Consider the following 15,944-nt stretch of genomic DNA (forward strand, 5'->3'; position numbering starts at 1 on the left):
ATGAGGACATGGCTGATGTCCCCATTTTTCTTTTAGTAAGTAAAAATGCAACCACATGTACACAAAATGTCCTGTTAATGGTAGAGTTATGTGTATGATTGGGGTATAGGGCCATAGGAAATACAGCTTGTACAGTATATAAAACAATAAAACAACCTTTCCCCACAATTCACAAAAGCAAACCTGTCTGTGAGTGCTTTGTGCGTGTGTGTGTGTGTGCTGTGTCTTGGTTTGTGGGAGGGGAAAAGGAGAGTAAAGCAGAAGGGGAGGGTCGAGGGCTTGTTCTGCCTCTATATAGAGAAGCAAAACCCGAGTGTGTGTAGAAGCCAGACAGGAGGCTGAAAACTGCGAGTGTGTTCAGTACTTTGACCTGTAGCTGAAACAGATCGGTTCACGTTTTGTTCACTGGATTTAACCACAGGGAGGATTTTATTTCACCTAACAAGGTGAGGCATTTTTTTTTTTCTTCACATGCCTATTTAAACCCTTTGCTTTCTGTGTAGCTTCCCCTCCTCCTTTTATGATACAAGTGTGTACACTAGGACAGGTGTGTAGCAGCAGACGGGCTCCATCATTATACATAGTTAAAGAGCTTGATTTATGAAGTAAAAGTAGTTAAAGTTAGATTAAAAGCATTGTTTTGCATTTCAGATTGAAAGTTTTTGACTCAAGAATATTTTACATGAGTCTTTAGGTTTTCAAAGTATTTTTTCTATTGTATTTGTTAATGTTTAGTTACTTTATAGTGATTTTACATTGTAAAGCTAAATTAATCATTATTGATGAACAAAATTGTAAGCTGTATAGGGCTAATTTAAAAAATGTAGCTGAAAATGAACTTCAATTGTTTTAAGATCAATCGTTTGGTATAACATTGGTTTTGGTAATGTTTTCTAAGCTGAAATAATCATTGGTAAACAAAATCGTATACTTGTAGACTATACACGGACCTACTTTTAACAATTAGGATTTTAACCAAGAATATTGGAAACATTTAGTGACATGATGAACTTTAGTTATGGATTAATGTTTTAAAAGATTGCTTTATTAAATCTGTTAGCTAACATATCATGAAAAAATCTGAATGCACATAAAATAATGAGTTTTAAATAATTAATGACTGCTTTTAATTGGCAAATCTTACCTTGAAATATTTAACCCTGTGTCATTTTTAACACTGGATGAAGAGAATCATGGATCACCATCATCAACATCATCATCATCATCATCATTCTTCACGTTTCAGGATGCTTAACCTTAAAATTAATTATTGGTTTTCGTATATTGATGCTGGAATTACGCCTTAATTGGCATATTCGCACTGTCGAAGTCATTGATTGGTTGAATGTTGTGCGTGATTTGTTTACATGCTAAACATACTTGAGGTAAGAATTAAACAGTGCTGTCTATTTTTTTTACTTCAGTTTACTGTTTCCCATCATCACTTGACTGTTAGGTTTCTTAAATCAGCCGGATAACAATTAAATATCCATTTTCGTGATTTGATGCTGGATTAACGGCATCCTCAGTTGCCTATTCACTGTCGAAGTCATGATTGGTTGAATGCAGTACATTTGTTTACATTTATGCTAATACTTCACCCAAATTCACTTACTTCGCTGCCGAATGCTAACAACATTACTAAACATACAAAGTCGAGGTGAGACTGTGGTGTCTTTTTTTTTTACCGCAGTTTATTCCTGTCATCACTTGTCGTTTTTAAATCGCTGTGTTATAAGCACTGTTTGCGGGACAGTTGTGCGCGTGAATATGAGGCACGCGATTCGCTGTCGGTTAACAGCAACAACACTAAAACGTGTAAAAATGAATTTATAAATGCGAAAACTGTTCCTTTGCTCGAAAAATAACGACAAATATGAATGTTTTTTGCTATTAAATATCCCTCAGGTGGAGAACAGATGTATATATTTTCATTCTGTCAATTTGTACATCAAAAGTAGTTAGTGTTTAATTTGATGGAGGCGTTTAATTCATATCGCTGATATGCATGCCATCCGCAAGAAAGTTTCCTCATTCCGCTATCTGGCTGTTATTTAATCTGGAACCTTCTAGACCTGCTCTCAAAGTCCACGAAGTGTCATTCCTTAGTCACAAAGGTATTTTGAATATCAGCATGTTGTGTCAACAAAGACGAGTTAATTTTAAATCCTTATATTTTTGTTGGTGAAGTTTAGATATTAAAGGTGAAGTATTAACACAACCATAATCTCATTTTTACCATTAGTTTCTTATTAAATGCAGTTTAAAATTCTATGATTCAGAGCTGAATTTTCACTATCATTACTGCAGTTTTCAGTGTCACGTGATCTTTCAGAAATCATAAAATGCTAATCAATTAGTAATTAATGTCAATTAATCATTAATTATGATTCCTATAATTGTCATTGTTGAAAATAATTTTGTGCTTCTTCGTAATCTGGAGCTAACCCCACTCGACTTTATAAAATTATATATATATATATATATATATATATATATATATATATATATATATATATATATATATATATATATATATATATATATATGTATGTATGTATGTATGTATATATATATATATATATATATATATATATATATATATATATATATATATGTATGTATGTATGTATGTATGTATATATATATATATATATATATATATATATATATATATATATATATATATATATATATATATATATATATATATATATTGCATTATGATTGTATTTACAGTTTTAATGATACAGTTCTAATGGTACTGTATCACTGGATACTCAAAAATATAAAGCCATTTTCAACACTGATAATATTATTAATCATGTGACAGTGAAGACCTAAGTGATGATGCTAAATTAATTTAGATTAGATTAGATTCAACTTTATTGTCATTCATTAAACATGTACAAGTACGAGGCAACGAAATGCAGTTTAGGTCAAACCAGCAGTGCAACAGCAGCAAGTGCAGGATATAGGTATAAGTTATAAAGTGCAATTATAGCAAAACTATAGTGATATTTACAGATGGATGTACTTTGAACATTATGTACAGGTTGTATTGACTATGAACAGAGATTTAAAATAGATGAATATATACTGTAGGTTGCTGTTAATAATCAGACGTATGCAGATAGATATGAACATAATTACAAATGTATATGTGTAGGGGGGTATGTACAATTTAAGATGAATTTGTGCAATGAATACGTACAATTTATATGTGCAAATATTAAATAGTGCAGTGATTATGTGAGTATAAGTTATGAGAGTGTAATTTAATTGTAACATACATTCAATAAAAAAAAAAACTGGTATTGTAAATACTAATAGTATTTCACAAATTTTTGATCAACTAGTTGTGTACATTATGACTGATGTTTACCAGTATGATCGCCATGACAGCAGGGTCAAGTATTTATTTCCCTCCATCTCTGAAATGCCACCATGACACTCCTGTCATATGTTTGAGTGTGTTGAGGCTGAGCTCAGGTCAGCTAAAGGCACAGTCATGCAGAAAACTGCACAGCAATGGACTTTGTTTCCGGGGCCGTTCTTTGTCTGCATGGGGACATTGTGCACGGTGGGCTGATTGGATAACTAATGAAGCTATTTTTGTAATTTGCTCGCCACCCCCTCGTCTTTTCAAGACTCCCCTTGTTAAACCAGAGACCAATACGAGCAGCTTGAGGACAATTGTGTGTGATCTGAAGACATTGCTCTTGGGGAGGAGGATCAGTGAAAGTGGGGTGCGGTGATTTGGTCAATTAAAGGAGGAGGAAGAGGAGGAAGGCCGACCCAAACAATGACCTTTTTAAAAAGGCTATTTAACTTTAAGGCCATATGTCATTTCAAAAGACAACAAAAAAGCTGTATAGATTTTTAAAGGTTAAAATGCCGTAAAACAATAATATTGTGTAATTTGTTGAATTACTATTCTAAATTTTAAAATGCATTGTATTCCTTCAAAATGATATCCAGTTTTCAAAGTCACTCGATCCATTTGAATGTATAGTAATTAGTGGTGTAACGGATCACAAATCTCACGGTTTGGATCACATTATAGTTTTTTTAGTCATGGATAAAACCATTTTTCGTATCAACAAAAAGGAAGCAGACAAAGGTAATTTGCTTTTTATTTATTACAGAAAATTCCTGCAAGAAGCTTTTGGTTTTAACAAGCAGAACTTAGAAGCTGCAATTGTATTAAATATATAATGAAGAAATAACCAGCTGAATAAAAATAATTAGTTAAATATTCAGTACTGTGAAATATTCACTGTTACTGATAACGCTAAATGTTCATTCATTCATTCATTTTCTTTTCGGCTTAGCCCCTTTATTAAAATTAAAATGGAACTGTTATCGCCACAGCAGAATGAACCGCCAACTTATGCATCACGTTTTACGCAGCGGATGCCCTTCCAGCTGCAACCCATCTCTTGGAAACATACACTCATTCACACACTACGGACAATTTTAGCTTACCCAATTCACCTGTGCCGCATGTCTTTGGACCGTGGGGGAAACCGGAGCACCCGGAGTAAATCCACGTGAATGCAGGGAGAACATGCAAACTCCACACAGAAACGCCAACCGACCCAGCTGAGGCTCGAACCAGCGACTTTCTTGCTGTGAGGCGACAGCACTATTGCGCCACTGCGTCGCCAACGCTAAATGTATAAAGTGTATATTTAGTATAAAATGTATATTTAGTCCAAATTTCAATAAATGATTCAGTTATTCACTCAAATCTTCATGTTTTGTTGCTAGATGGATTTTGAAGAATTATTCAGTGGCTTATTTTTGATGGCTTATTGTCGCCATCGGTTAGTTCATGTAATAGCTGCCTACAACTTTAATTTTTGTGCACCGTTAAATGCATACGAAGGTGATTTTAATTTTTATCATAAGCATCAGTGGTTTTATCTAAACCATGAACTGTTATCCCAGTTCTTCTGTGTTATTTGACACGTCATAACTAACTCAAAAGACTAAAGACTGAATCTCTTAGGATTAATAAACATGTGCAAATTACCATTATTTATAATTTATGTCACGTGGGTGTAGATATTCAGTTCTTTTATTGATTAATCCTGCAGCTGAATCCTGAATACATAAATAAAGGCTGGACAAGTAGTGACAGAAAACACCTTTAATAACATAAGAAACCCACCATATCCAGAATAACCCACCACAAATTCTTCCGTCATCATATTTTACAGAGAAGCCTAAATGCTTTTATATATGTTGTTGACGCTAGAGGGGTCTCTCTGCAATCGTTACAAATTTGGAATTAATCTACAAGTTGAAAAAAATGTATTAATCCAGGGGTCACGTGTGTTCTGAACTGTGGGTTGCAGTCCGTACGAGTCACGGATCAACCGTTATCCGTTACACCCTAAATAGTAATGCATCACAATCATAGTATTACTGTAATTATTTTGCTGTTATTATTGTAAATGTAACCTTTTTGATTATCAAATAATTAATTGTGTTTCCACATTAATGTAAACTAGCAGTAAATGTTTTTAACATTAAGATTCAATAACAATATTGAATAAAACTGATTTCTGTGATTGAAGGCTGATGAATGATGCTGAAAATTCAGATTTTAATATTCGTTTAAACCAACTACATTTATTCATTCATTTATTCGTTCATTCATTCATTCATTTTCCTTCGGCTTAGTCCCTTATTTTTCAGGGGTTACCACAGCAGAATGAACCGCCAACTATTTCAGCATGTGTTTTATACAGCGGATGCCCTTCCAGCTGCAGCCCAGTACTGGGAAACACCCATACACACTCTTATTCACAAACACTTATACACTACAGCCAATTTCATTCATTCATATATTTTCCTTCGGCTTAGTCCCTTATTTTTCAGGGGTTACCCCAGTGGAATGAACCGCCAACTATTTCAACATGTGTTTTATACAGCGGATGCCCTTTCAGCCGTAACCCAGTACTGGGAAACACCCATACACTCTCTTATTCACAAACACTTATACACTACGGCCAATTTCATTCATTTATATATTTTCCTTTGGCTTAGTCCCTTTATTCATCAGGGGTCACCACAGAGGAATGAACCGCCAACTATTTCAGCATGTGTTTTATACAGCGGATGCCCTTCCAGCCGCAACCCAGTACTGGGAAACACCAATACACTCTCTTGTTCACAAACACATACACTACGGCCAATTTCATTCATTCATTCATTTTCCTTCGGTTAGTCCCTTATTTTTCAGGGGTTACCACAGCGGAATGAACTGCCAACTATTTAAGCATGTGTTTTATACAGCGGATGCCCTTCCAGGCGCAACCCAGTACTGGGAAACACCCATACACACTCTTATTCACAAACACATACACTACGGCCAATTTCATTCATTCATTCATTTTCCTTCGGCTTAGTCCCTGATTTATCAGTGGTCACCACAGCGGAATGAACTACCAACTTTTTCAGCATGTGTTTTATACAGACACAATCCAGTACAGGGAAACACTCATACACTCTCTTATTCACAAACACTTATACACTACGGCCAATTTCATTCATTTATACATTTTCCTTCGGCTTAGTCCCTTTATTCATCAGGGGTCACCACAGCAGAATGAACCGCCAACTATTCCAGCATATGTTTTACGGAGGGGATGCCCTTCCTCTGCAACCCAGTAATAAGAAACACCCATACACACTCATTCACACACACACACACCTGCACACACACACACACACTCACACACTACGGCCAGTTTAGCTCATCCAATTCACCTATACAGCATGTCTTGGGAAACTAGAGCAACAGTGCTTACCATTGAGCCACAATGTCGCCAGTACATTTATTTAAAACTGCAATAATATTGCACAGTATTGCTGCAGTTTTGGTCCTATATATATATATATATATATATATATATATATATATATATATATATATATATATATATATATATATATATATATATATATATATATATATAAGTGCAACCTTGGAAAGCAAAAAAAGCCTAAAATCTTAATTATTCTATTTTTGTTATTCATATTTTTCATGAGGCCCATTTTGTGGCTAAATATACATAAAGACATGCTATTTGATGTCAAAAATGGACATCCTCAGCCTGTTTGTGCGACTGCTTTGGTTTTGACTGCGGGAAGTAGCTGTTTCCGTAACAATGATAAGTTTTGGCTCCATTTGTTTGATAGGGACATTATTTCCACCATGTCAGCTACTTCATCCTTTCTTGCCCCATGAAGATAAACAGGTCCATTTTTCTTGTGCTTAAAGGAACATCTATCCTATTTCCACATTTTATTGCAAGCACAACTTAGAAGTAAACAAGTGTCTACCACCCATTGGGTTTTAAAGTTTAATGCTTCTTCAAAATCATTACGGATTTACTCAAAAATGAAACACAAATCATTAGTTAACAGCACACAATAATAACGCTTATAATGTTGAATTAAATATGAAGCACTGTTCTAGATTTCTGTTTTAATGTAAGCACTCTTAAGTGTGTTGTGTAATGTTTCACTTAATTTATGGGTGTTTTTCAGATGTTTTTCTTTCTGTGTTGCTTAGTATGGCATCCCCGGTGATGCCAAGTGCATTGATATGATAAATATACTCTGAATATCTGTTTGCTCATAGCTCAAATATTATTAACGTGACACAATGTCTCAAGAGAGATCGAATATAGACAATGCAGTCAGTGGGCAGCTGCTCATTTTGATCTGTGTACTTTCCCCGAAAAGGATAAAGTAGTACTAGACATTATTTACATAGCGCTAGTCCCTGCTATGAGTCTTTGCTGAATAGTTTAGCACGTAAAATAAGACTAATGGATGCTTATAGTAACTCGAGGTCTGTCACATGACCTATAGAGCGCACCAATGAAATGCAGAAATGAACAGCCAGCTTATCCAGCATATTTTTCTCGCAGCGGATGCCCTTCCAGCCACAACCCATCACTGGAAAACACCCATACACTCTCATTCACACACATATATACGAACAATTTAGCTTCCAATTCACCTATATCGCACATCTTTGGACTTGTGGGGAAAACCAGAGCATCCGGAGGAAACCTACGCAAACGTAGGGAGAACATGCAAACTCCACACAGAAATGGTAACTGACCCAGCCGAGGCTCAAATCAGCTACTTCTTGCTGTGAGGCTACAGCACTACCTACTGCGCCACCGCGTCGACACAAATATTCATTTTATTTATTTTTTAAAAGCTTGACAAACATGTAAAAATAACTGTTTTGAGCTCAGAAGTTAGTATTAGGTAAACTTTTAAAACAATCATTTAATAAGTTTGTGCAGAAAAACTATATAACCACGATGCTGTGCAGAAAATTACACCAATCAGAAAGCTGCAGTGCGCAAAGAGAGCCTAAGAAGACCTTTAGCCTCGCTCACTCTCTTGAAGCACCGCAAATTATGTAATCATACACTCTTGGAGAAGTATAAAATATGTATTTAAAAATGTTTTATTTAAATGTAATTTCTGACATTTTTATTTATTTTTGTAGTTCACAACTCTGCAAATGATGTAATAGTGCACTTTAAACTTATATTCAAATTTCAGTCCTACTGAGGTGGCCTTAAGTACTATGTATTACAATCAAAATATAAATACAATGTACTTACAGTGGGGGGTGGCATGGTGGCTCAGTGGTTAGCTTTGTCGCTTCACAGCAAGAAGGTCACTGGTTTGAGTACCAGCTGAGCCAGTTGGCATTACTATGTGGAGTTTGCATGTTTTCCCTGTGTTGGTGTGGGTTTCCTCCCTTTTCTCCCACAGTCCAAATACATGAGCTACAGGTGAATTGGGAGCACTAAATTGGCCGAAGTGAATGAGTGTGAATGTGAGAGTGTATGGGTGTTTCCCAGTCCCTCTAGAACAGCTAGAAAAGGCATCCACTGCGTGAAACATATGCTGGAATAGTTGGAGGTTCATTCCGCTGTGGTGACCTCTGATAATTTAGAGAGTAAGCCAAAGGAAAATGAATGAATGAATGAATGAATTAATAAATGATTGTACTTAATATGTGTTGGGTTAGAGAAAGGTTTGATGATAAGGGTTTAAGAGTGGGTTAAAGTGTAATGTCTAGTTCAGACTGCATGATTTTCAAAGTAGTCGTGTCACAGATGTTTTCACACTGCATGACTATCTGGGGTAGTGTTCTGTCTGTGCTGTGTTTACACTGTAGGATGGATCGGCGACAGGAGAGTTCACACTGCATGACTTTAATAAATGAAGAATCACAGACAACTTTGTCCAAACTGTCTCACAACCAAACAAACACGAGAATTGACATGGAGACTAACCAAGGTCACGTAATATCTTTAGTTATTAACTACAGAATGGAAAAAGAAGGCTTTAGCTTTGTAAACTTGTGTTGCTCACCTGGCTTTTGAAGAGAATGAACAATCTCTCTTTAACTTTTTTTACTTTTTGACCTGATTGTGATGTTGATCAGATGACACGTCCAGCAGATGGTGCTCCTGCCAAATTTACACTAGTTTTTCCTCAATTTCTTGGGTCCAAATAAACTGAAAATAAGCGCTTTTAACTTCTCTCCCAGTATCCCGCTGGCCTGCAGGTACACACACTAGTGAATGCTGCTCTCTTATTGGCTGTAGGTGAACGCGGATGTTATCTTCAATCAGAACACATTTTACACGGCTTAATTTGAATCACTGACAGCTCCAGACATTTACCATGCCAAAATATCTTACGGGTGTCGCGACTCGTTGGCGATTCTTTCATAACGCGTCTTAGATAGTTCATACTGTGTGATTGTCACTCACGTGAACGAGCACCGATTTACCTGTGTTTTCAGGCGTTTGTCTGCGAGTCAAAATCAGGGCTAAAACCATGCAGTCTGAACTCGGCATAAGGCACAGGTGTCGAAACCATTTCCTGGAGGATTGCAGTTCTGCACAGTTTAGTTCCCACCCTGCTTCAACACACTTACCTGTAGATTTCAAACAAGCCTGACAGACTCAATTAGTTTGATCAGGTTTGTTTAATTAGGGTTGGAACTAAGCCGTGCAGAGCTGCGGCCCTCCAGGAACTGAGTTTGACACATGTGGTGTCATGGATGGTCAACAGTGTAATTATGTCGGCACCAATAGCCTAGTGGTTAAGTGCACCAACATATAGCACCAAGGTGCTCACGGCGACCCGAGTTCAATTATCGGCTCGAAGTCCTATGCCGATCCTTCCTCTCTCTCTGCTCCCAATGCTTTCTTGTCTGTTTTCACTGTCCTATCACATTAAAGGTGACCCCCTTCCCCCTTAAAAATGCTTTTTTTTTAAAGCATGACGGTTAAAACATGAACGCAGTTATGAATATATTAAAATGTGTTTGTCATGTAATTCGTAATAATGACAAAAAATATATATTTGTGGTTCTCCTTACCTCCGGGTTCAGCAATATTGCCGTTGTGACTGGTGTATTCTGGGAAATTTTCTTACCCCTTGGTTTCGAGTTTGGTTCTGAAAAATCTTCGTTCGAAGGGCTATTCACCCCTTCCCCTTAGCCCTACGCCTTCAGGCTAAAGAGAATTGGGACACCCCTACCCCTTGACGTGAATGCATAAATCGAGGGGTAGGGGTAAGGTTAAGGGGAAGGACTAAGGGGTATAATTGGATTGGGATAATCAATCATAACGTTTAATGTAAAAGCATGTGTTTACACAATAAGTGCAGTGTAACAAATGACTAATTTTAGTGTAAGTACATATTGGTGAGGTCACCTAATATAAAGTGTTACCCACATTTAATTTCTGACATTGTTTTTTTATTTTATTGTGTAATTCACAGTGATTCATGGCAATTCAACGTTTTTCCTCATTATAGCTATACAAGTTTGGTCTTTTTGTCAGATTTTCAAATACATATTTGCTTCAATTCAGAGTTTGTAATGTTGTGATTCTCCTCAAAGCTGTTTGATTCTTGGGTTATAATAATAAAAAAATCCCTATTAATAAATAAATGTAAAAAACAGTGCTGCTGAAAATTGCACAAACACCAATGTACAGTACAACACTTTAACAGACACACCTCAGCATATAATCCATCCCACAGAAACCCAAGAGGACCGATAACTGTAGTTTCAAGCCATCAATAAAAGTGAATCACATGCTTACAGTTTCTCTCCAGAATTGGCTGACCGTATTTCTAAACCTCTCCAGTCAGTGCTCATCTGCTCAAGCTGTTATTGTATTAGCAGGATGAGTGCATTATTAAAATAAGAACAAGAGGGATGTCTGTTTATCAGTGATGTTTATATTGCAGATTGTTGGCTTATGGCCTCGAGTTCAGTCTCCTTCAGGAAAAAAAATCGCTCAGGCTAACACTCAAATCAAAAAGTTCTGCTTCCCGTAATTTTGCAGTTTCTGTTTTCTCTCAAATGCTAAAATCGTATTCCTGCCGTAATCACATTTACAGCATGATTGAGCGTAATGTTGTATTGCTGCTTTTGGAAAGTGGACCCTAATGGCTAATGTTTTGCTGTATTGATTACTTTTATCACAGATAAGCGATGTTGAGGCTCTGGGTGCTGGCTGCTGTCTCAGTGCTCCTTCTGCTGTCTGAAGGGGGGATGACGGCGAGGACTAAGAGAGAACTGGCCGGACCGCTGCACCTCAGGGGGATCCGGGACCCCTTTGGCTCTTACTGTCAGAGGAGAGGAGGATGCTGTCCTGGCAGAAACGACCAATGCACTGTGCCTTACCTGGACACCATCTGTTACTGCGACCTGTTCTGCAACCGCACCGTATCCGACTGTTGTCCCGACTTTTGGGGCCACTGCCTGGGGACAACTCCTCCCTACCCTCCCAGTGAGTTTAATATGTCCATTTTGGATAGTGTGAGCTCTTTTGAAATACGATTGCATGACAGTGAATAGAGACAAACTTTAAAACAAAAAGCAGAGTAAATATGACAGTATATCATGTTGACAAAAAAACCCTGATATTGTTTCATAGTATCTCTATCGTTTGTTTTGTGGTGTCACTAAGTACATTGTCTATAGCAATATTTCTTTATATTTTAAATAAGAGCAATATAAAGGAGATGCTGATGATAACTAGAATAACAGCATCATGAGAAAGTTGCAATCTTGCATTTTATTCAGTGGTCTTTATTGAACCTGTAACTATTAGTATTTGAAAAGTGTTGTTTTAATTACATTTCAAGAGTTCACACTTACTGTAGATATTGCTTGATGCTTTTAGCAGGTTTGGAATGCTGTCCTGGGAGAGAACCCTGAGCTCGGAGATAATTGAGCCCAGGGCTCCCACATGGTCAATAGAGCATGTAAGGGGAGTACGAGATCAGGTGGTTCTCGAGAGCTCCCTGTGGTAAAAGAGGAAACGGGGAGAAGGGGTGGATGGGGGGTTTCTTCTGAAAATTTAGATAAGGGAGTAATTTTTGCTAGGCTACTTATAGCGAGTTTGGATTAATCTGATTGGCTAACTAATGATTGTTGGTTCTCTCATGGTTTTTTTTCTTCACTCCTATCAGGTGAAGTTTTTTTCCCTCTCTGCTGTCGCCACTGGGTTGCATGGTTCAGGATTGGTAGAGCTACGCATCGATGAATTTGCTCTTCAGTGTTTGAACTCTCAGTAATGATTTCAAATCACACTGAACTGAGCTAACCTGAACTGAACTTAAACACTGAAAACTGAACTACACTGTTCCAGTTACTATGACCATTTGTGTGAAGCTGCTTTGACACAATCTATATTTTAAAAGCGCTATACAAATAAAGCTGAATTGAATTGAATTGAATTGTAGATGAGAGACCAGCTGCAGTCAATTATATCACGTGCTCCTCACAAAATTTGTTTGTGAAACTTCACTTAGGGGGCGACATGGTGGCTCAGTGGTTAGCACTGTCGCCTCACAGCAAGAAGGTCACTGGTTCTTGTCCTGGCTGGTCCAGTTGGCATTTCTGTGTGAAGTTTGCATGTTCTCCCCGTGTTGGACTGGTTTTCCTCTTGGCTCCAGTTTCCCCCACAGTCCAAAGTTCTATAGAGGAATTGAATAAACTAAATTGGCCGTAGTGTATGTGTGTGAATGAGCGTGTATAGTGACGGTATCCGCTGCATAAAACCTATCCCGGAATAATTAGCTGTTCATTCCACTGTGGTGACCTCTGAAATAGAGACTGATTCGAAGGAAAACGAATGCATGAATGAAAGAATGAGAAAAATAAAGACATAAGACATTACAACAACATCAGGCTGAGTAAATATATATATATTCATTAATTATCTTTTCGGCTTAGTCCCTTTATTAATCATGGGTAGCCACAGCGGAACGAACTGCCAACTTTTCCAGCATATGTTTTTTTGATGATATTGAACAAATGTAATCAATTACTTTTGGGTGAGATTAAATCACTTTATTTTACCAGCATTTTCTGTTAGATTTCAGTATTTCCTCTAATAATGTACCTTTGAAAACAGAGACTTTAAAAACATGGCTGCTGATATAACACTTTACTTGAGAACCAGACTTTTATTTATTTATTTTTTGGATGAACTGATTTAATCATAAGGTTTGACTCAAATGACTTTGCAACTTCTCTCATAATCATATCTAGGGGTTGTACAGTTTCAACATTTACATAAATATCAGTAAATTATGAATTAAAAAGATTTTAAATGTTGTGCACTAGTCAAATTGTATGATACTGTATGTTTTTGTGAATTTGGATTGTCAGATGACCCCACACTGACAGAATGTTATACGGCCATTAAGCCCCCCTCTTACAGTTCAAGTCTACCAATTTTTCAAAAAATGCTGCGAGATCTGCGGAGAGCTCTGCGAGCACAATTTGTTATATCATTATAAAGATAATCGTGTTTATATAAACACTATAAATGAGGAGTACTTCTCTCATCCTCAATCCCAGAGTCTGAATGCAGACACAGTGGATAGCAGTGCAGCAGGTGTCTTGCCCTATCTATTTCAACCATTAGCCCTGCTGGTAATCTGTAGGCTTTTAAACATGTGTGAACACAGCAGCACGGCGGTGTGTCTGAATGGTAACAAACTCAACTAATAAAACCAAACTCCGCCGTTCTCCAATCCTCTTACAGCTCTCTCGACAAAAATGCTTGCTGCAAACCAACAGCTTTGCTGTTTCGTCCCTGACAGCATTGCGGAGAAAAACATGCAACAAACTCTGTGGATCATGGAAAAACACATACACATACACATACACATACAACCCTTCATGAACAGCTAAATACTGTGCCATGCATGGACGCGGTCTCACCCAGTCATTGTGTCTCACAGCTTGGCAGGTCTGCCTTGCCTTTGGAAAGCATGTGCTCTCATGAATAATTAAAGGGTCACGAAACACCAAAACACATTTTTTGAGCTGTTGACAGTCGTATATGTGTCCCACACTGCTAAAAACACTATTAGGACACCTATATTTCACTAAAATTGTAAATTGGTTGTTTTTGCGTTATTTCAAGCAAATTCGTACTTCCTGTTTGAAACGAATTTTTGAAGCTGCGTCACAGTCATGACATAATAGCGTGTATTCCAGAGTGCAGACTGGGCGTCTGTGCCAGAGTGAGTCTTATTACGTCTTAAGCCTGATTTATACTTCTGCGTCAAGTGACCGGCGTAACCCACGGCGCAGGCAACGCGCGTGGCTGTGCATTTATACTTCTGCGCGCTGTCTCTGCCGGTCTGCATTAACACTTCCGAAACGCTAGTTGGCAGTGAGGTGTAAATGTTCCTCTGTGTCAAGTTTCTTCGCTACTTTTTTGCATTTCCTGAACACTTCCGGGATGTACAAGTGGCTCAAACTCGCTCATTTTGAGGCAGGAACCGGCGGACGTGCAACAACTTTAACTATGAGGTAAACACAAAACAAAACTTTCCATCCGGAGCTCCTTCACGGGACTCCACACTTGTAAACAATCGCTCGCGCGGCGTCGCGTCATTCGCGCGCCTCTCGGTCCCGCCCAGACTCGTCAGCGCTACCAAGCAGACCAATCACAGAGCTTATGCTACGCGTCGTTGCGACGTGTAGTTACATTTTTTGAGAGGTGCACGTCAGTGACGGCGATGGCCACGGCGAAGGGCTATGCGTCAGCGCCGTAGCATACGCCGGTGTTTGACGCAGAAGTATAAATCAGGCTTTACAGTGTGTTGCATTAATGCATGAGTAAGGCTTGGTTCAAACCAATCAGCGCGCTCTATTGTGCAACTTCATTAATATTCATTAGTGTCACCGTCTTTACACCACAGAGACGCCACGTTGTGTTGGCAAAACAAGCGTGAAGTGTTGATTTTACAGTTTGCTGCCATTAAGTTTCGTTTTCATTTTCTCTCTGTGAGAACTCATCTGGATCACGTGTGACAGTGTACGCGACGCGCAACAACAATAATTTACGCGTCTAAGGGGGATTATTGTTTACCTGAGAGCTGTTCTCATCTGCAAACGCTGAAATCCGGATTCCGCATGTAGTCTTCTCTTCATAAAGACGCGGCTCTAGTTGCTGGTGATTGTCCTGTCTCCACAGATTTGGTAAGTGAGCGACCAGTGCTCTTTGTATATTCAGTTTGTTCGTATCGAATTAAGTTAACTATTGCATTGAGTGCAAATATGTTAGCACCGCATTTAGTGACCGGAATAACACACGCGGCTTTCGGACGCTACCTGCCGTGTGCATCTAAGTTTCCGGGAAATGCAGAGTTTTTTTTCTGTCATTCGCCGTGCGCTATCAAACATTGCATGAAAAATACACGCTTAGAGCAGTTCCTCGAATCAAATATCTCGTTTGTCGCGAGGGGCATGAATGAATTCCCTGAATGAAAGAGCCAAACTGCAGTTAAAGTCCAACATTTAATAATTTGGCAAATAATTCGACTACAGATGTCCATGTAGGTTA

At 38.0% G+C, this 15,944-nt stretch overlaps 1 protein-coding gene across 2 annotated transcripts in view; it reads left to right on the plus strand.

The window, feature by feature from the left end:
- The first annotated feature begins 319 nt into the window (after positions 1–319).
- tinagl1 (tubulointerstitial nephritis antigen-like 1) overlaps positions 320–15,944 on the plus strand; it is a 63,977-nt gene continuing 48,352 nt past the window's right edge. The window contains exons 1-2 of one of the 2 annotated variants that reach the window (XR_015945221.1): positions 320–446; positions 11,560–11,864. Coding sequence is in view for 1 of the 2 variants with exons in the window: in NM_001044977.2 (NP_001038442.2) it covers positions 11,567–11,864 (298 nt within the window). In the remaining variant the exon portion in view is untranslated. The remainder of the gene's footprint in view (positions 447–11,559; positions 11,865–15,944) is intronic. The other variant, NM_001044977.2, reaches the window with a different exon arrangement.

Source organism: Danio rerio, chromosome 19 (genome assembly GCF_052040795.2).
Source record: "Danio rerio strain M-AB ecotype USA chromosome 19, GRCz13ab, whole genome shotgun sequence".
In the NCBI taxonomy this organism is placed as follows: domain Eukaryota; kingdom Metazoa; phylum Chordata; class Actinopteri; order Cypriniformes; family Danionidae; genus Danio; species Danio rerio.